Source organism: Callospermophilus lateralis, chromosome 1 (assembly GCF_048772815.1).
Source record: "Callospermophilus lateralis isolate mCalLat2 chromosome 1, mCalLat2.hap1, whole genome shotgun sequence".
Lineage (NCBI taxonomy): Eukaryota > Metazoa > Chordata > Mammalia > Rodentia > Sciuridae > Callospermophilus > Callospermophilus lateralis.
In genome coordinates this window covers 204,508,599-204,529,800 of record NC_135305.1, presented here as the reverse complement: position 1 = coordinate 204,529,800, position 21,202 = coordinate 204,508,599, and the positions used below count along the sequence as shown (strand labels likewise).

Genomic DNA, 21,202 nt, shown 5'->3' with positions numbered 1-21,202 from the left:
TGAATCCAGGGCCTTGTGCACGTGAGGCAAGCACTCTACCAACTGAGCTATATCCCCAGTCCTCATCTAAGAATTTTCTAACCAACCAAATATGGCATATTTGTCCCTGGCTACCCGGCTGTGACCCTGAATCTTGTCCTATGGCCTGTCTACTCATCTCCATAGGTGAACCTAAGAGCTAGTGTTATCTTCAGTAAAGGTCTCTACAGAAATAGGGACTTGACCCAGTGTGCATGTACTGCCCATGTCCACCTTTGCTGAGCTTTATTTAATTTTTGTCTATGTTTCTTTCCAGCTGTGTTTCTGCATGTGTGAGTCCACAACTGACTCCCAGCTTACAAAAACTGAGACAGCCACAATGGTACAGGCCAGTTAATAAAGAGCTAAAGCTCTCAGCAACCTAGGGAGGCCCTGAGCAATTAGTGAGACCCTGTCTCAAAATAAAAAGGGCTGGGGATGTGGCTCAGTGGTTAAGTACCCCTGTATTCAATCCCTGGTACCATAGATAGACAGACAGACAGACAGACAGACAGATAGATAGATAGATAGACAGACTCCCCAGTTAGATCCCATGCCCTAAGAGCCCAACCTTCCCTAGGATCCCCATTCTTCCCTTCAACACAACAACACCAGGGCATGGCATGGACCACAGGCACTCTTTGGTACCCACACTGAACTGCTATTATCCTTTATCTCTCTCCTCTTATTCTCTTTGCCTCTCTCTTGTTTCTTCCTCTTTCTTTTATTAAACTATACAAAACCATCTTGAATCATTGTTGACAATTATAAACAGTGGCATGCTGGTAAACACTTAACAACCCATTCTCTAGGAATAAAAGATAGTCTGATCTGAAGCATTGGTTAATTTCTGTGGTGTACATATTCATACAGTGACAAACCAGGACCAGGGGAAGAGTCACCTACCTGCAGAAGGAAGTCAAAGAGTGCCAGGCGTGCCCACTCCCCACGGTGGATGCCCAGGCACGAGGCCTGGCCTGGCCAGCTGCAGCCACGGGCCAGCAGGGCCTGGTACTGCAGCCAGCCCAAAGCCAGAGAGTTCTGGTCTTCATCTGGGTCACCCAGATGCTGCACATCAGGTGCCCACCAAATGACAGGCCTTGTGCCACCGTCCGTATAGCGGTAGGGCAGCAGGGGACTGCGGAAGCGCCGGGCCACAGCAGGCAGGCTCCGGCGAAGACCCAGCACACGGTCCACGTGGAAGGAAAGGACTTCGAACAGGTCCCCAGGCCTCTTGATCAGACCACAGAGCCCCTGGGAGCAGAGTTGGCTGAAGCTGGGAGGAGACATGTCCTGAAGGGTACCCTGGGCAGAGAAGCCAACCTGCAGCACCTGCCCATGGGCGGGGACCCTGGCTTTGCCCACCACCTCTCCCTGGGCCAACATCCGAAGGGTCTGCACATCATGTTCTGTGAGCCATGGGGGAATCTGCCCAGCAGTCCTGGTGCTGGCCAACAGCCCAGGGGTCTTCGCATCACACCATATGGACGTCTGCAGCTCCCCAACAGAGTTAGGCCACTGATGAGCCCCCAAGCCTGGGGTGTGGTCCCCTATTTGTTCCCCACCAGTTGAGATTCTGTCTTCAGTTCCCAGCAGCTGATCCCTGCCTGCTGCTGGAGAGGATGGGAGGGTCAGTGCAGCAGTAGCTCTCCAGGCTGGAAGAGCTGCCCCGTTGCTCCCTGTGAGTGGATTGACCAGGAAACCCATCTCTCTCCATGTCTCCTTGATGGGGCTGCTGTGCCAGGGGTGTCCCAGGGCTTTGGTTCCTGCACCTCTGACTTCATGCTCCCCCAGACGCACAAGATGCTGGGTACTGACTCTCAGATCTCTTGCCAAAGCAATGGCCCTCTTGGCCCTCCCCAAATGCCTGGTGTCCCCTTCTGGGGACTGTGTCCTTCTGTCCATTTGCCCTCTGTGGCCTTGCTTCTCAGCACAGGCCAAGATGGAATTCCTTGGCGAAGCCCGGCCTCTCCAGAATCCCATGTTCCTTGCTCGCTGTCTACGGCTGGAGCTCAGAGCTTGGCGAATGTGGGGCCCAGGGGTGCCAGTCTCCCCCTGGGGATCCATAGGACCAGGGTCTGGGCCAGCAGCTAGATGCTCTGGGGGGAAGCGGTTAACAGCCACCACAGACAGGATCATCAAGAGGCAGAATGCCATCGCTGAGCGCCTCTTGCCACGCAGCCTTCTCCAGAGCCAAGATGCCTGGGGGATGGGGTGGGAAAAGATAGCTTGAGACTGAGAAAGACATCAGCCGCAACCCACAAAACCATGGCGACAGTGAACAAAGGAGCATCCTAGGTGCAGGGAAGAGTGAAGAAATTGTAGCCCAGGTGGAGGGACAGCTAGCTGCTCTCGAGAGAGAGCAAAGTCTGGGCAGCTTGGCTTGCCCTTGCCTTCCACAGGCCTTTGCAGGAAACACCTGCACACAGGCTTGGGCTTCTCCTCAGCCTCCCCTCTGGGTTAGCCACCATACAATGCTGGCCATCATGCCCCACAAGGGAATTTTCCACATCTGTGTCCTCCACTCAGTGCTGGGAGCCCCTCTGCTCCCATCTCCATGTGACTCATGGGCCCTCTCGAGAGACTTCTAATTGTCCCCCACTAGTATGCTCACCCTCCTTTCCAGGTACATGGCCATCCAGTGAAAGATGACTTTGCCCCACCTCCATTGCCAGTCGTCATGGCCGTGTGACAAAGTCCTTACCTTTGGCATGAGCGCCAACCACTCTGCCTGTGCCACCTGTTTCAAAGGAAGTTGGCTGCTGTGGCCTTTCTCTGTCCCTTTTCTGGCCCATAGGCACTTGAATGTGGCAGTATCAACTCTGTACACTTTAGCAAATGCACACCCAGGGGCCGTGACCAGCACGGGGTTCCTAGACCAGCAGCCTCAGTATCTCCTGGGAACTGATCAGAAATGTGGATTCTCAGGCCCTGAGAAACTGAGGGGACTCCATTTTTGAGAAACCAGCTTCTACCTCAAGGCCTGTCCAGAGGGAGGGGGTGTGACCCTTGTCCTTAGAAAAACCCATAGACTGCCCCTAGGCACATACCCCCCCTGCTGAGTTGTTTGTCTGTAAATAACAGGAGAGATCTGCAGCGCCAGGTGTCCCTGACTCAGTTAGGCTAGGTGAGGACCCATAGCAACCCCCTAGCAACCACCAATCAGCGAGAGACAGGGAAAATACATGAAATGCCAGGTGACCCTCCCAGTAGTTTCGGTGATTGATAACACATTAGGAAACCGTGTAGTTTAGCACGTACACCCATCAGTTCAAATTTATCCACCTCTTGAACTCACCAATTACCCCTACCGGATTTGTTCCCTCCAGTGAATGTGCTAATCAATGTTAAGAGTTGTTTGATTTTCCCACGGTGTGAAATGATTTGCTGTGTGATGTTGTGATGCATACAGTATCCCCCCAAAACCTATAAATCCTCACTGAACTAAGGGCCAGGACTCACTCCTCAGGAGTGCTGCATCAGAAATGGTTGTGAGTCCAGGATCCAGCTTGCAATAAAGACTCTTGTGTGATTGCATTGGATTTGGCTCCTGGAGGTCAATCGGGGTCCCATGAATCTGGCATTACAACCCTACTCCAGAAGCACTGAACCAGAAGTGGGACCAGCATCCTGGGTTTTCCCAACTTCCCCCTATGACAGATGCCAGCTCAGGTCTGAGCACCACAGCTCTAAGGCAGCGTAGAGCCACTGGAAGGGGAAGTAGGAGCAGAGCTGCCAGGAGCTGTCTGAGGCACTCTACTGTGAGGTCTCTGTACCCAGGAGCATTTCCTTTAATGACACCTGCCAGCAGAGCACTCATATATAGTAAGAATCAATGATCGTGCGGCAACTGAATAAATAATTTAAAAAAATGTAGCCCACATCACAAAAATTCTCTCCAGATTAAATATACTTATTGCATTTGCCAGATTCTTCTCAGAGAGTTTTGATACTACGTGAAGTATGGGGCAAGTTTCTGGAATGCATAGGAAACTAGGCACAAAGTAGACAGAATTTAAAAGATCTCCCTTAAAGAGGAAACCAGGCCAACAGAACAAACTCAATTCCATTTTTCTCATGTATGTGCTCGCTGTTCTGAAAAGTCCCTTTGTGGGTGACAAAAGGGGATTGTTCGGGATCATTTCTGCAGTGAATGTCCAGCATCAATAGACTCCCAGTTTCTCTCAAAAGTGCCACTTCTCTCCCCCACAATCCACCCCAGCAGCTACATTTGTCCAGGCCCCCTGACCCCGGACCAAAGCTGATGGGGTGGTCCCGGACCCTGACCAGTTCTGGGCCAATAGATCCTCGCTCCTGTCTTCAGCCCTGGGAACTTGGGATGGTGGTAAGGTTGACTTGCTCTGTTCATCAAATGAAAGTAGGGGCCCGTGGCCACCCAGCAAGTATGACAGCAGTTGGTCTGTTCTGTCCAGAGCCAGTCTGCAGGGAGAGAGAAGGGAGGACTTCTACAGACAGACCAGTGACAGAAACAGAAGGGAGCCTGGCCAGCTTCCTGGAGCTGCAGGCCCAGTCCTGAGCCTGGCCCTTGAGGACTGCAGTTACTGCCTGGACTCCATGGGACTCAGCAAATCCAATGTGACCCATCCTCTCTGTACTGGAGCCATGGACCATGGGCACTCCTGCTATAGGCAACCAAAAAAGGCCTCATAAGATCATCTCAGAGGTCCCTTCCCTGTGCAATTAAGAGCATCCCCGGCCTCCCTGAGTCACCATTAGGCCCTCCACTTCCCTTCAACCATGTGACCTGGAGGAATGGCCCCCAGATACATGTTTTCACTCTCTTTCTGAGCCAGTGGAAGTTTCTACAGGAACCAAACACATTCTCTTCTCAGCACACTGAACATCAAAAGATAAGCCAAAGGAAGTGGGAAAGCCTCAGAATATCCCAGGCCCCCTCCTGCCTCCAGTTCCTCCACACTCATGCCTTCCCTGCCCCAGGTCTTCCTGTCTTTTGGAAATGAGGCCAACATCTCCCTCTCACCACCCCATGGCTGGTGCGTTAATGTCTTGTGGACCCTCTTCATGCCGGATAACTTGGCTGCAGGGAGCCAGTGTGTAGCGTTAGGGAGAACAAGGGACAAGGAGTCAGCAAAGGCAGTGTGTGTTGGCTGCCTGACCTCACTCTCTGGACCAGCCTCCCTCACTACAAAGGGCCAGCTAGGATGGAATGACCCTAAAGGCTCCTTCCCCACAATAGCCAGTGATTCCAATTCAGGTGGACACTGGAAGTGGACTGACCCACATGTGGGCCCTCATGGACCTTCCCCTGACCCACCCACCCCTGATAAGCATCTACAGCAGAGCAAAGCTGGACATGAGGAACCCCAACACCAACACCCTCCAAGGCAATTTGGGTCCTTGAGGGATACCCTTGGAGAAGACAGATTAAAATGAAGGTGGTTTCCTGCAACTGCCCATTCACCACCAGGAGACCCAATCACCTACCTCGACCTGGAGAGTGAGGTTGCCTTGAAGCTCTGGACTGATAGTCCCAAAGCCCACTGGGATGTGCCAACACTAGGTTGACGTGCAAAGTCAAAAAACACCTTCCATCCAGCTGGTTCTAAGACCTGATGCTGTGGTCAGAGGGGCCACTAAGGTAACTGTCCCCCTCACCTGGGTGAAGGAGACTGTGGGGGAACTACCCTCTGGTCTCTGGCACCCCGGGTTAACACCATCCCCCTGACATCCCAGGACCACAGCCTCCAGGAGGGATGCCCTACTATAGGGTCTGAAGGGAACAGTCCTACAGACAAACGAGCAACAGAAACAGAAGGGAGCCTGGCCAGCCTGACAGGGACCACTGAGCTCAGTAAGCAATGGGAAATGAAGTAAAAAGCAGGTTCAGATTTCCACCCACTCTAGACAGGGCTCCCAGGGCCACCAGATGGGGAGAAAGAGCGTGGATATTTTCCTTGAAAATGTATGGTCCTAGACAAACTGTGCTCCCCAATCCTGGATTTCACCAGAATCTTTTCCTTCTTACTGGAGATGCATTAGAAAAATGGTTTTCAAACTTACTAAGGGAGTTCCATCATGGTCAACCTCGAGGCAGAAGTTTAAGAGAGGACTTTGTGTGCTTTGCACGTGTTCCCCCCCACCCCCAACACACACACTTTACCAAAATAGCTTCTGTTTCTTACCTGGCTAAAAGGTAGCATTGACCACTCAGATACCTAAACCAGAAGCCTGACCATTCCACACCTTCTTCTGCCCCATATACCCAAGCACATTTTTTTCTTCTACACATCTCTCAATCAGTCCATTTCTCACTATGATGACTTGACTGAATTAAGGACACTGGCAACAGCCAACAGCCCCCTGATTGGCCTCCGTGCCAAACTCCCGCTCTTCTGTGATCCACTCTCTGCAGCTGGGTTACACCCTTCAGAGCTCTTTAGAGAAAGTGCGCATGCCTCAGTGCTCCAGCCATCCTGAGCTTCTTCTAATTCTGGACAGAGGCATCCTGTCTCCGTTCCTTTAATCCAGGACATTCCTCTCCTCCCTGCTGTTCTTCAGGTCTCAGCTTAGACACATCCCCTGGAAGTCTTCCCTGGAGGCCCCTCCATGGGTTGGACACCCTCTCTGTGTGCTCCCATAATTCATTGCTCCTCCCAGGCACAACACTTTTCACTCTTGTTCGGTATTTTATCATTTAACAGTCATCTCTCCCAATGGATGGGTTGATTCAGGTCGACAGCACCCTGGCTCACTTGTCATTGCATCTCAGGACTGGCACAAGTGCCTGGGACACAGGAAGCTCCCTATGAAATGAGCTTCTGATAAGAGGAATTATCAGGGAGATGCAAATACTGTTCCCTGGCTAACCTGATGGCCAAGGGGACTCCTCCAATCCTAAGGCACTCCCATTCATTTCAAACAGGTGTGGTTTGACACACAGACATAAAAATGATTGGGATGAAAGAAGTTTTTATATAAACTCAAGGTCCCCTAGAAACAGGAGGCATGACATGCCACACGGGGCCACAAGGTGAAGCACAGACAGTGAGACGAGCAGGCAGAGAGAGAGCAGGGTGGCCCCGGGTAGAATAGGGAAAGAGAGGAAGGAAGCTGAGCAGGTTCAGGGCTGCATAGTGGACTTCCTCAGGCTTTGGGCTACAGGTGTGGTTCCCCTTGATCCTGGGGGAGTTGAGGGACGGGGATAGTGTCCCAGACTGCAGACACCTGATAGAAGGAGCAGGTGAGGATATGGACCCAGGATTGGATGGTTCACTTACAAAGTCACACTCAGAGGCAAGTCCGTATACTACTATCTCTAGGAATTACCTAACACTACAAAAACAGGACCTTCCTGTTTTTGGAGAGCAGAGCATCAAAAATATAGAAAAGAGGAAATCAAAGTTATCATACTCATGTTACATCTCCAGCGGACAATCCTCCCACACAATGTCAGCTGCCACCTCAAGGCCTGAATCACTCTCTTTCAGTCACTAGAAGACAAAAGTCAGCCTCCATCCTTCGGAGAGACAATTCTGAGAGGCACTCTGTATGGTATAACCCCAGGTCCTCAGTGGAAGCAAACTTGATCAAGCAATGATTATCACCCCTAAGATGCCATTATCTGATAATCATTTTGAAGTCAGAGTCCAAAGTTTTGTCCAGGTCAGATATCTTTTTAATTTGGTCTTCTTACCATTTTAAAAACACACACAAGTAAAACATGCATATAGAAAAAAATTGCCTATGACAAATCTAAATAATACTATAAAATCGGAGCCAAGAGTGAACACCTGCTTCCCCTACCCAGAAGGAGCCACAGTTAGCCATTTGAGGATACATCTCTTCAGGCCTTTCTTTTCCCTGCATTACAATATAGGCCTCCATCACAGTGTATCAGTTTCCTGTAGCTGCTGTAACAAATTATACAGATCTGATCGCTTAAGACAACAGAAGTGTATATCCTCACAGTTCTGGAAGCCAAGTTTCACATCAGTTTCATAGTCAAAACCAAGGTGTTGGCAATTTCTTTTTTTAAATTTTTTTTTCATAACAAACAATGCTGCACTGAATATCTGATACACATCTCTCTGGGGAAAATTCTGATTATTTCCATAGAGGAGAAGAAAGGAAGTTGTTGGGTCTCATTCCATTGTATGACAGTTATTATCTCCTTTAATCTGCACAACCACCTATGGAAATTAGAATTATTTAATTCCTATTTTGCAGCCGAGAAAACAAAAAAGTCCAGAGAGCTAATGTTTGCCTAGGGTCACAGAGTTGGCAGGAATGCCGATATTCTAAATCAATACTGCAGGGGAGAATGACCATGGAATGCTTGTTTGGGTTCCCCCTTCTTCTTTAAAAAAAAAAAAAATGTGTTTTCAAGTTGAAGTCATAATCTGTATTCTCAAACTACTAGATACCACTGGGAGAAATAAATCATCTTCTAAAGATGTTCCAAGGAGACAGGCTGTTTTGATCCTGCTCTCGGCCTTCCTTGGCTTCGGACAACCTGGGGAAAGTTGGCAGTTGCAGAACCGCCATGAGCAGATGTCCCTGGTAGGGCCACCCAAGTAAAGCTTTGAGAAATGAAAGGCAGCTTTGATCAAACTGAAAAAAAAAAATCCTCTGTAGAGAAATATTCAGATGAATAATAAAAAATGCATTAGAAAAAAAAAAGAGCAGGGATTGATGCCTAATATGCTGGAACGTTTGTTGATAGGACCCCGGCTGACCCCGGCTGCACACTGGCTGGGTGAGGCTCCCCCCCGCTCGATTCTCACCATCCAAACACTCCCACTGTCCTCTGCCCTGCAGTGAAATGGTGTGTCCTTCTCTGGCTTCTCCTACAGCTGCTCTATTTCTTTTTCCCCTCTCAATTCCCTACCATCTACCCCTTTGGCAGGACTCCCCATTAATCCCTCAGAGAAGATGCCCACTGGCCCAAGGGCCACCTCCACCCACAGCTGGTGGAGGAGGAGTGAGAAAAGGAATCAGCCAGAAGAACCAACAGCACAGGCTTAGGGAAGACTCTGCAGAGTTCTGTGCCTGCCTTCTAAGTTGCGTACCATGTGCAAATCACTCACTGTCTCTGCTCCATGGCCTAAGTTATAGAATAGGGAAATGACCATTTCTCCTACCAAGGAAGACATATATAACTATGTAAATGAGTCAAAATGTGTAAAGGGCCCACCAAGGAGTTTGGTCCAGTTGCATGAGTGGTGGGGTCCAAGTTGTTCTCTCCCCATTTTTTAGACATTGTCTTTCTGGGGTTTGCAAAATACCCACTCCTCTTCCCAGGTATTGGTACATTGTAATGTCAGGGTAAAAATGGGGATATTTTGGAGCCCAACCCAAGACAGAGGGAGAAAAGAAGCTCTTTGGTCCTAAACCTACAGTGTAAGCTAGTAGGAGGCCACCTGGCAATAAGGAGGGTCTCAATGTCCTGCAGAGGCTCTGTCCAGAGACAACCAGGAGGTGATGGGAAGGAAGCGCTTGGCTTAGAAGCATATGGAAAGATGCAGTTAACAGAGTGGGAGCCAGGAGGGAAGTGCATGGAGGGACTAATAGGAAAAGACACATTCCAACAGGTATGGGGTTGGAGCTCCCCAGGGATGATTCAAAGGGAGGCCAGGAGAATGGTAATCAAAAGACCCCAACCCACTGGGAAGCTGAGGCTGTACTGAGGAGAGACAGGACGCCCCAGCACACCCCGCCATAACCTCCACAGGATGGAAGACAGCTCTCAACAGGAAGTGACGGATAATGTCACTGATGGTTGTATCTGTTCACAATTCTTCCTCTCCTCCTTGTGGTGGTTTTGCTGCAGATGGAGAATCCTTACCTGCCTACTCTCTCTGGCCTTGGCCATGTGACTTAACTTTTGTCACTAGAACATGAGTAGATCCAACTAGTTGACTTTAAACTTGCTTGCATGGTTTGCTTACCTCCTTGCAAACCTGTCCCGTGGGAGAGTGAACTCCAGAAGAGGCACTTGGAGCAGACCTGATCCCAACCCCTGCCTGGGGTCAACCCAGCCATGCCTCCTGGGCTCAGTTTACCCAGAGCCCTGGAACCAAGAGACAGGTATATGTTGTTCTGAGCCATTGAGATTACGGGTCTCTTGCTAGGCAGCATTATCTCAGCAAAACCCAACTCTATGGACTTCTGGCTTCAAAAGTCTCTCTTGGGCTCAATGTGTGCACTTGGTCAGGTAACATCAAGGCAGTGTAATAGTGAAGCTCAACACCCTCCCTGGACTAAGAAGGATGTGGTGCTGTCACTACAGGCAGGGTTTAGGCTGTGATGAGGCTGATGGTCTCACCTGACCATAGACACAGCCTTGAACTGCTTTTTACCATGAAATGGGAAGATGACCTGGGGGGAGCCTCTAGTCAAATGGGAACCAGGGAGTGCTCTCAAGAAGGATTTAAAAAAAAAAAAAATTCTAACCCAAGCTAGTGACCTTTGAACAGACAGTTTGAGAAACAGGAATGCTGAGCTTCATGATAGTTTCTACTATGATGCCAACAGAAGACTTTTCTCATTTCTATAGGGTCACAGGGAAAAGGAAGCTCTTCTACTGCTAGAAAACCCAGTTGGATTTGGCTCACATTTTGGCATCAGCTCTCCATTGCCGACACTGCCTCTACCCCCCGACAGCCCCGGAGCTTAACAAACATGGTTCTAGCCAGTTGGCAGCACAGGGATGACCTGGCAGAGACAGAGGCAAAGTCATCTCTTCTCAGCTCCTAGAGACCAGAAAAAGATGGCAGAAACCTGGTCCTCAACCAAACTGTCATGGAGAGTGGGATCGTAGGATGGCAGGAAAGGTGGAGAGCAGAGACCACACTCCTGTCCCCACCCCACAGACAGCACTTTAGAGCACTCACCAAGAATTTCTTAGGAGCTTTCTGAGTGAGAGAAGGGATATGGAAAGCCTAGAGGTGTGTGTGTGTGTGTGTGTTTAGGAGAAGCCGAGTTTGGCTCTGATTCTGAGGTCATCACTAAGGGGCTGACAGCTCCTTGCATCTGTCCCCGGCTTTTGCCCCCTTCTAAACAGCACCTCCCCACCAACTAACTGATCACTGATTTATCACTATTCAGACTCTGGCTGAAACTGGCAGAGACTTGAGAATTTGGAGTTTCTGTGCCATTTTTTTCTTTTTTTAAAGTTTAGCTGAATAACTGTCACAGCAAAACTATGCCCAGGGTGAGAGAGAATGCATGAGCAGATTTTCAGAGCCTGGATTAAAACCACATGTCAGAGTCCTCGGAGCAAGTCTGCAGGCCCTGGTGGGGCTCTGCTGCCCTTAGCTTCCCAGAGCTAGGCCCCAGGCAGGGAAAGCTGGACTGACATAAGCCCTCAGGGGCAAAAGGGGATGGGCCCAACCCTTAGAGCCACCAAGCATCCCCCAGCCCCCTCCTAATCAGATCTTCTGGGTGCTGGGGGACTGAGTCACTCCTTCCATTGCAGGCAGAATCCCAGGCTGCCTGTCTCCAAAGCCACCTCCCGGCCAGGCTCCCTTGCCTAGTTCCATTAGAGGGCTGTGATTTTCCTTCCACATCAGCAACTTCAAGGCAAGAAAGGACTTTCGCCCCTGTAATTTCTGACCTAGTCAATTTAGAGGCAAAAAGAAACAAAACCAAAGGAATGATAACTAACATTTATTCAGTGTTCACTGTGCCTGAAATTGTTGGGGGAAGAAGCCTCATTTAATCCTCAGGCTGGAGTTATGGGGCAGGTACTAGTACAAATATCCCCATTTTATAGGTGAGGAAGGCAAGGCTCACAGCTATCGAGGTCAGCACCAGGGGTGAACCCAAGCAGCTTGGCCTGGGCTCCTGGCTTGATTACTGTGCTGCCCTGGGAAGGGTCTGCCACCCACAGCCCCTGCTCCAGCCCTAACTCCAAAAGACTACGCTTGGTTGTAGGAATGGCCCCTCTCTCAAAGGAGTGATCTGTTCATCTGTAAAGTGAGACTTGAATGAGACCAAAGGTGGGTGGCCACCTTTCCGCATCAGGGCAAATTAATTGAGGGAAGTTAAAAATGTTTGTGGGCTTCATGTTTTCCATTCAAAATGGAAATAAATTGTGTCTCTTGTCTTACTTTACTCCTATAAATAGAAGGATTTCAATGAGAAATGCCACCATTTGACCCACTCAAGTCTGGGCATATTTGAGAGGCAGCCTCAGAATCAACTTCCTAATAACTTGTTATCCCCTAATTGGGACTGAGGCTTGATCTCACAACCAGGCATATTCTAGGCCTCCTGCTTGTTCCAGAACCAGGTGGCGGCCCAGTTCCTTCCAGCCCAAGCATTCTCAACCACAGGCCAGGAAATTGAAAACAGCTGACTTATGGGGTAAATATAGCAACCCTTAAAAACAGTAGCCACTCTGGGGCCCACCATGCACAAGGCTCTCTCAAAACCCTACCACCATGCACTAATGGAGTGACTATATTGCAAACATTCCAATTTAAAGAAGTAAAGTACCTTTCTCAAGGTCACACAACTAGCAAGTGGCTGGCAGGACTTAAATGTTCCCCAAACTTCATATACTTGTTACTTCACATCAGAAAGATGAGGGTAAACTCCAGCCCCTTACAATGACTTCAGGTGTCCCTGACATGCAGTAATTCAGTGGGTGTTGAGTCAAAGGAGCCAGTCCAGCCTCATTGATGATGGCAGCCCACAGTAGGCTGTTCCTACTGAAAACAAACATCTTTTTTGATCTTCTCTTTATCCTTTTCTTAATCTTCCCAAGTAAATGCCCTTGGCATATTTGGGAAAAAAAAAAAAAGTATTTTGAACAGGCAAAGTGACTATAGATGTCTCAACTTAGGGGATTTATTGGAGATTGGATGGGGTGAAGGTCCATAGCATTTGAAATACCTCTGAAGCTCAGATCTGGGTCTCATTTTCCCCAAGCAAACATGGTGGAACGAGCCCACACTCTCCACCAGATTCTGCTGCTAGTGTCCACAAATGACATCAGGGACACAGTATCCCTGTGATGGAATGGAAACTCCCCTGGTGAGCTAATAACAATAGCTAGTGCTGGGATGGAAATGAAGACCCAAATAAGTTTAGAAAGTGACTATTCCCTGTCAAGAGGAAAAAAAAGAAACAAGGAGACAAGCCACAGAAAATACTAGTTTTAAAAACAATAAAGAAAGGAATGTCAAATTTAGAGACGGCAGAAATCTGCAATCCAAACGAATTTCCATGCCCTCACGAAATGAAAAAGCAATTCAAGAAATTGTTTCATGTAGACCTTTTGCCAAAAATAAAAATTATATTTCAAGAACAGCAATAAAAGTTGAAATTTAACTCTCTCAGCCTACTTTATTGCATTTTTATACATTCGTGCTATAATGGTATTTAATAGAATAGTATTTCTCAAATTTGGGGATTGGAGAAAGACTCCAGAAGCAGCCATTGAAAACATTAGGATCCCACTCAACGACACTGTCTAGCAGGAAAGAGGCTCTTGCAGGGTAACCTGAAGGGGGTTCACCTTTCACTCTCCCTCCTTCACCAGAGTGGCTTCTGTTATCGGTAGCTGAGCTGTTATCTACAGCGCCTGAACCCAACACATGTCTGAGTGGTGCCACAGAATAGAGGACACTGGGAAGACCATGTGACAACAGGCAGCTCTGAGACCCTTGGGTTCAAGTGTGGGAATCCTAGGTATCCAGAGATACAATGCAGGCAGTTGCCTCCAAAGGGACAATTCTGCTACATCAAAATTTTATCCTTATATTCTGATCACCCCCATGCCAAGCACTAGACCAGGAAACAGGGACACCAGTGTCAAGAAGGTGTGGCCCCTGCCCTCAAGCAACTGACTGTCTCATAGTAAAAATGTGAATGATAATCATTCTCCCCCACCCCTGCTCCAGTGTTGCCTAACCTCAAATTCTTCCACAAAACTGGCCTTGTCTACATTCAGGCCATGTATCTGTTCAAGCTTGGGGACAGAACTGGCAAAGAATAGAAGACCAGGGAGCAGAGCTGGGTGCCACCTCCTAGGGACTCCACTGACTGATAATAACGTTTGTTTAGCATTTTCACTATTATAAGTAGAAAGATATTGTCTCCATATATCTCACAATGACTCTGGATGATAGGAAGGAATTCTCATCATGCCCATTTTACAGATGAGGAACTCAAGACTCAGAAAGACCTAGTAATTTGCTTAAGGTGGCATGCTAACTAAGTAGAAGAGCTGGGATTTCCATTGAGGTCTTCAGCCTCCAGAAACCAAGCCCTCCCCAGCAGCCAGAGCTGGAGGGATCAGCTCAGGGCCTTATCCAGAAGCATTTCTGATGCTCCCAGCTGACATGGGGAAGCATTGCTGGCAAAGGTGTTAGAAGACTGAGAAATAATTGGGTCTGTCTCTTTATTATATGAGCTAAGAGCCTGATACTGACTGAGACAATGGACAAACACAGTTGTTCTTCAGTATTAGAGGGAGATAGATTGGTTCCAAGACATCGGAGGACACCAAATTTCACAGATGTTCAAGTCTCTTATATAAACTGATACAGTATTTGCATTTAACCTAGGCACCTCCTTTAAATGGTCTTTACTTTAAATGATCTCTAAATGACTTATACTGCCTAATACAATGTAAGCGCTATGGAAATAGTTGTCATACTAAATTATTTAGAGGATAATGGCAAGAAGGAAATTCTGCACAGATTCAGTACAGACACATTTTTTCCAAATTTCTTCAACCCGTGATTGGTTGAATCCATGATGTGTGACCTGCAGACAGTGAGGGCTGGCTGCAATTACAAACACTTACTTCAGAAAGGCAGTATCTGGAAGGCTTTGGTGAAGGATTCATAGGAGCTGGATTATCTGGGGCCAGACTTCAGCTCTGCCACTGACAAGCACTAACTTAACATCAGCTTCCCCATCTGAAAAATGGGGAAAATTATATTTTTCCTCAAAGTACTGTGGTGAGAATTCAATAAGTTTTAATATATGTAAGTGCTAATATATTTAAGTATTTGCACATATCTTTATGGTTATCACTTCGTACTATCATTAAATCCCAGGATTAGTAAGTCCTTGAGGTACTTTATAACTCCAGCACTTCTTTAGGCACTACTCTGTGCCTCATTCTTTCCATCTATGAATGGGCTGAAAATAGTGTCCCTGCACTCTGAGAATTGATGACCCATGGTTAAAAAAGAAAGGGAAGAAAGATTGAGAACTGAAGTCAAGATCCCTCCTTGGGAGCACCACTTGCTTGGGTGACCAAAAGAGCAGCTTCTGAAGCCCCTTTCTTTATGGTCCAGTGAGGAAGACTTCTGCAGCCAGCTGCTCTGTGGACTCTTGCAGAACCCTGAAGAGGGTAAAGTACTTCTGGGAAGATGGCCACCACAGGAGAGCCAGGACACCCCTGGAAGACTGGCCTTCAGGAAGATTCAGACTGAATAAACTGTGCTTGGAACCTGAGATAAAAAATAAATAAATCCTTACCTTTTCCTTCAGATAAGTGGTCTTAGACTCAGTGGGATCAAGGGACCCTGCAGTGAGTAGGTTCGTGGGTATTTCCTGACAACTATGTGGCATAGAGTTCATTCCAGACAGATGGCTTCAGGCTGAAGTGGATTAGGGAGGAAGTATAAGCAGTCATGTCTGGGGACACATGTCACCATCTTGGAGACATGAAAGTAACCCCCCTCAGGAGACTCTAGGACATTGCCTGTAGCTAGCATTGCCAAGCTCAATTCCTCTATTGCTGGCAGAGGTGTTACAAGACCTAGAAATAATTGGGTCTCTCTCTTTATGATTATATGAGCTAAGACTTTCCAGTGAGTCATCACTCACTTTGGCAACTGAGGAAACTGAGGCACAGACAGTTTCAGTCACTTTCTCATGGCCTTATATCTAAATCTAAAAGCTGGACTCAGGCTCCAATCTGGCTTCTTCCATCTGCATACTAACTGGAGTTTTGTCCCTACTATTATAAAAGACTCAAAGAACAAAAATTGTTTCCTCTCTCCCTCCCTTCTCCCCTCGAGTGAGCAAACCTGGAGAGCTGAAACGTAGTTCTTCCTGTCCCAGGAGGAAAAAAAAAAGGGCGGGGGGGCTTTGCCTTCAAAAGTCAAACAAGTTCTGGAGGCAAATTGAGCTGGGACATCTAACTGATCCTGGGTCACGTGGAGGAGGACAGGCTCAGAGGCAGATACTGGACTCAGAAAAGCAATGTTGTTGTTATGGTCTAAATATGAGGCCCCCCAAAAAAAGTTCATATGTGAGACAATGCAAGAGGTGAAATGATCATGTTATGATAGCTTTAACCTAATCAGTGGATTAATCCACTGATGGATTAACGAGGTGGTAATTGTAGGAAGGTAAGGGTGTGGCTAGAGGAAGTAGGTCACTGGGGACGTGACTTTGGGGTTTATATTTTGTCTCTGGTGAGTGGAGCTCTCTCTTTTCTTCCTGGTTTCCATGTCCTGAGCTGCTTTCCTGTAGCAGGCCCTTCTGCCATGATGTTATTTATCACCTTGGGCCCGGAGCTATGGAATTGGCCAACCATGGTCTGAACCTCCAAAGCTGTGAGCTGAAATAAAATTTTCCTCTTGTAAAATGTTTTTGTCAGGTCTTTTGGTCACAGTGACACAACGCTAAAACAAAAATTCTGTTGTTCAGCCAAAACTGGTGATTTAAGCACATGCTATTCCTTGTCTTGCCCCTGAAGTCTTGTGAAATGGCAGCAAAGCATTCTTTTTTATTTTTTTCCACCTGTGGGTGCTGGGAATTGATCCCAGGGCCTCATGTACTCTATCACTGAGCTATAACCTAGCCCAGGCATTTTTATTCTAAGTGACAAACCCTGAAGGACAATGAGAAAAGAGAGAAGGCAAACAAGCAAAATTTAGGAAGCTGGAAAGAGGTGAATGAGTGGCGACAACCTTAGCAGATCCACAAAAGTGAATCCTAAACTGGAAGACAGAAGATCAAGACAACACGACTTACACCACAGAAGCCACCAACGGGTCCAGAACTGGTGTCACAAGGTGCCTCTGATGAGGGCAGTGAAGATGAATCAAAACAAACAAACAGAAGATTGGTTGGAAGTCTACCTAATAAGCTAGACACCCTGATCTCTTGTTCTGTACTGGCAAGCTGGACAACACCCATCAAAAACTGGGGGTTGGTTCTATGAGATAGAAAGCCAGAACACTGGGGGAACGAGCTCAGCTGTGAGCCAGTATTCTAACTCCGACCCAGTCAACAGAAATGTAATGTAAACCATATCTGAAATTAAAATTTTTCTAGTAGCCACATTTTAAAATTACAAAAAAAACATAGGAAATTGTTCTAAATATATAATTTTTTCTAGTTCAACATATCCAAAACATTATCATTTCAACATGTTACCAACATAAAACCTCTTAATTACATATTTCGCAATGTTTATAATAAGTCTTTGAAGTGTGTGTTAGTCAGCTTTTCATTGCTGTGACCAAAACACTTGACAAGAACAACTCAGAAGAGAAAAATTCTACTTTGGCTCATGGTTTCAGAGGATTCAGAGAATGGTCAGTTGACCCCATGGCTCTGGGTCTGAGATGAGGCAGAACATCATGGTGGAAGGGTGTGGCAGAGGAAAGCAGGCAGGGAAGTGAAGAGAAATAGAAAGGGAGGGAGAGAGCAAGGGACCAGTAGAAGATAAACCTTTCCATGGCATTCCTCCAACTACATCCTACTTCTCAGTAGTCCATCCAGCTATCAATGGATTGATTTATCTGTGAATTAATTCACTGATTTTTATCAGAGCCCTCACGATCTAACCATTGCCTAAAAGCCCCATCTCTAAATCTTGCTGCATTGGGGACAATGCTTTCAAAACATGAGCTTTGGAGGGATATTCCAGATTCATACCATAACAAAGTCCAGTGTGAATCTCACACATACAGCACATCACAATTCAGACTAGCATACGGCTGATGGCTACCATATTGAACAGCACAGCTCCACACCAAGGCAGAGATCCTTGGAGCCCAGAGGGTATGGAGAAATGCTGTATTAAAGGATAAAGTGTACCAGTGTGAATATAAACACAAACACAAAGGCAAGCATGTACTCAGGACACATTAACATTTTGGAAAGTCAGATTCTAAACATATCAAATTAGGCAAAAATTAAGTGTAGATCCAAATTACTCTTGGAAAATAACCCTTAAAAAAGAGATTGGAAAACTCATCCATTTTCCCCTGAGTCTTAGAACAGATACTGAATCTTCTATAGCAACAAAATGAAACTAGATTTGGAAAATTCTTATGGTAGACTCAGTCTCCAACATTGTAGTCTTGTAAAATAAGCAACATCATCTAATGAGGGATTCTGGGAAGAAGAACATTTGAATGCAGATCTACCTAGTTCCGTTCATATTTGACCAGATTACCAATCAACAAGTTTTCCATGTTATGTAGTTTCTAGCAATAAAAAGCATCTAAAAGGGAAGGAAGGATAGGAGTAGAATGTGGTAGGGGGTCAGGAACATGCTTCATGTGCCCAGGAAGCCATGGGGTTGCAGAACCCCAGGTGGGAGAGAGGGAGGGTGAGGAGAGCCAGCAGCCAGATACCTGGCATCTGCAGGATAAGAGGAAAGGTTGAACCAAAGACCCAAATGACAGGAAGCCTCTCCAGCCCTCAGAAATTCCTTCTCCAAAGCAAGCTTAACCCAGTTCTCATTGGCTACAGAAACAGAGGCCTCCAATGCCAGCACGGTAATCATGCCCTCAGAAGTCCACCTGTTCTGACCCTCACCTTTTTCTTCTTCACCACCCATAGTTTCTCACTGAGCTCCTAGAGAAATTAAGTGCTCTAGAAGTTACCAACTCTCCTTGAATTTCAGGATTTTTGTATGTTGTTTTGGTTTGGATTTTTGCATTTTTTGGGGGGGGGGCGGTACTGCAGATTGATTCCAGGGGCACTTAACCACTGAGTCACATCCACAGCCTTTTTTATGTTTTATGAATGATCCCCTTCCTGGACTATGTATGGCCAAGTTCTCCCAAGAAAAGCAGGAGCTGGAAGGCTGTTGCTCCTTCCTCACATCATGAAATAGAACCTGTTACAATGCCTGACCCAGCGCAGGCTAACTAGCCCACACTACGAGGTCTCTGGTCAGAGGGCTGACAAGGTGAAGATCTGGTCCCAGGTATCCCCAGCACTGGAGTCTTTTGTAATGGTGTATCTGGTGGACAGGGCCAGGGCAAAGGTGGAAGAGGACAAAAGGAGCCCAGGAAAGAACACTCTTCCTAGGCACATGGGGGCACAACTCCTTCTTCCTTCCTATGACAGGTACGTAGGCCCCTCCACCAGATCATGATGGTGCTGTGAGGGCCCCCAAAACCAGAAAATTCTCCCCGTCCTCAAAAAAAAGTACAAGTTAGTTGAGGGGGAAAGGTCCAGGAAAAAGACTTACAAAGACAAAACAGGCGGGAGAAATTCATTGTCACTATCCTTCACGTCCCATCCTACCCCCCACAAAAAAAAAAACTAAAACTAAATCAATCATAATCGCAGCCACTGGTTGAATGATTACACAGTTCATTCCATGGACCACCATGCCAAAACAACTCATCTAAGAAGGATAGCATTTTCAAAATATTAATGGACTTGTCCTGTTTGCCTTCCAGGAACCTTATCCATCCACCTGGGAGTGTTACAGAGGAATGTGACAAAGACATGTAAGAGTTCCACCAAGTGCACATTTACCTTCTGGCATGTGACATGGAATTATGTGGAAATGCATGGCTTTGTGCACATGGCTGCTGTCTTGAGGGAAGATTCTCCAGATTCTTTCATCTCTCTCTCTTCAGCATCAAAGGCCAAGCCTAGAGAATCTCATTGATTTTGCCCAGGGCCACCAGTTTGAGACTCTGGCTTATACAATCTTTAGGTTTCTTCCACTTGTAAGACTTTGGGGCTCCCTGTCTCTCCACAGAAGAACTTGGCTGAAGAGTGAAAATCGAGCCCTGGAAGTGAAAGAACACCATAGTTGTTTCTTCAATGTCTCATAACTGATGATTTTCCTTATTTTTGGTAGATGCAAGTAGGAAAGCAATGAAGGAGTCACATTGGTCTCACCTGCCCCCTAGGAGCACATGACGCCAGCCCAATCTCAGTGGCAGGCCAGCTGTTGAAGGGGTGAGTAATTCATGGTCCTCAAAGCAGAGGCTGGGTGACCCCCATGATTAACTGAACAGTGCTTCCAAAAGATATCCAGGCCCTTATCCCTGGGTCCTATGTTACTCTATCTGAAAAAAGAGATTTTGCAGCTATGATAAGATAAAGGATATTGAGATGGAGAGACCATACTGGACTACCTGGTGGCTCCAAGTGAAAATGCAAGTGTCCTTAGAAGAGGGAAAAGGATGACAGAAGAGGAGAAGGCCATCTAGTGATGGAAGCAAGATCAGAACAGTGGTCTCTGAAGGGGGCACAAGTCGGGCATATAGGCAGCTACCGGAAGCCAGAAAAGACAAGGAAAAGAATTACCCCCAAGTGCCACCAGGAGGAGTCAGACCTTCTCACACCTGCAGCCCAGTGACTCTGATTTTGGACTTCCAGCCAGAACCATCAGAAAACAAATTTACATTGTTTTGAGCCACTAAATGTGTGTTCATTTGTTACAGCAGCAATAGGATACTAATACAACCTCCTACCCTGGCTGCTGTGGACTAGCCACCTGGCTTTCTTTAAGATATCTGTAGGAGTTCCTAAGCCACAGGGTTCCATAAGGTCCATAACTGGCACACCCCACTTTGGGAACCTGAGTTTTGCATTAGTGTGGGCAGTTGGGAAGCAGCCACTGGAACACCGATAGACACCCCCTCCCTCTAAACCTGCCCAGAAGGAAGAGTGGGGAGGAGAGCAGGGTTGGTGCTAACAGCTGGGCCCAGGACTGGCATCTGAGCACCCTCACTCTGGGGTACTCACTCATCTGTGGAGAGGAAGCACCATGTGCACCAGCTGGGTCCAAAAGAGGGACTGTACATTGGCAGGGAGGCATGGTGACTTGATAATGCAAACGCATGCATTTGCCTTCTAAACTTGCTTCATTCTGGGACCTGAGCCAAGTTCCAGAAGGGAGACATTAAAATGAGAGAAGAGTTCAAACAGGTTGGCACATTATGGGTTAGGATTTATTAGTGGTGTCTGG

The 21,202-nt window shown here is 47.2% G+C and overlaps 1 protein-coding gene across 1 annotated transcript in view; it reads right to left on the bottom strand.

Moving 5' to 3' along the window:
• Gask1a (golgi associated kinase 1A) overlaps window positions 1-21,202 on the bottom strand; it is a 56,598-nt gene that overhangs the window by 19,129 nt on the left and 16,267 nt on the right. The window contains exon 2 of the mRNA XM_076869486.2: window positions 925-2,220. Coding sequence (XP_076725601.2) covers window positions 925-2,220 — 1,296 coding nt within the window. The remainder of the gene's footprint in view (window positions 1-924; window positions 2,221-21,202) is intronic.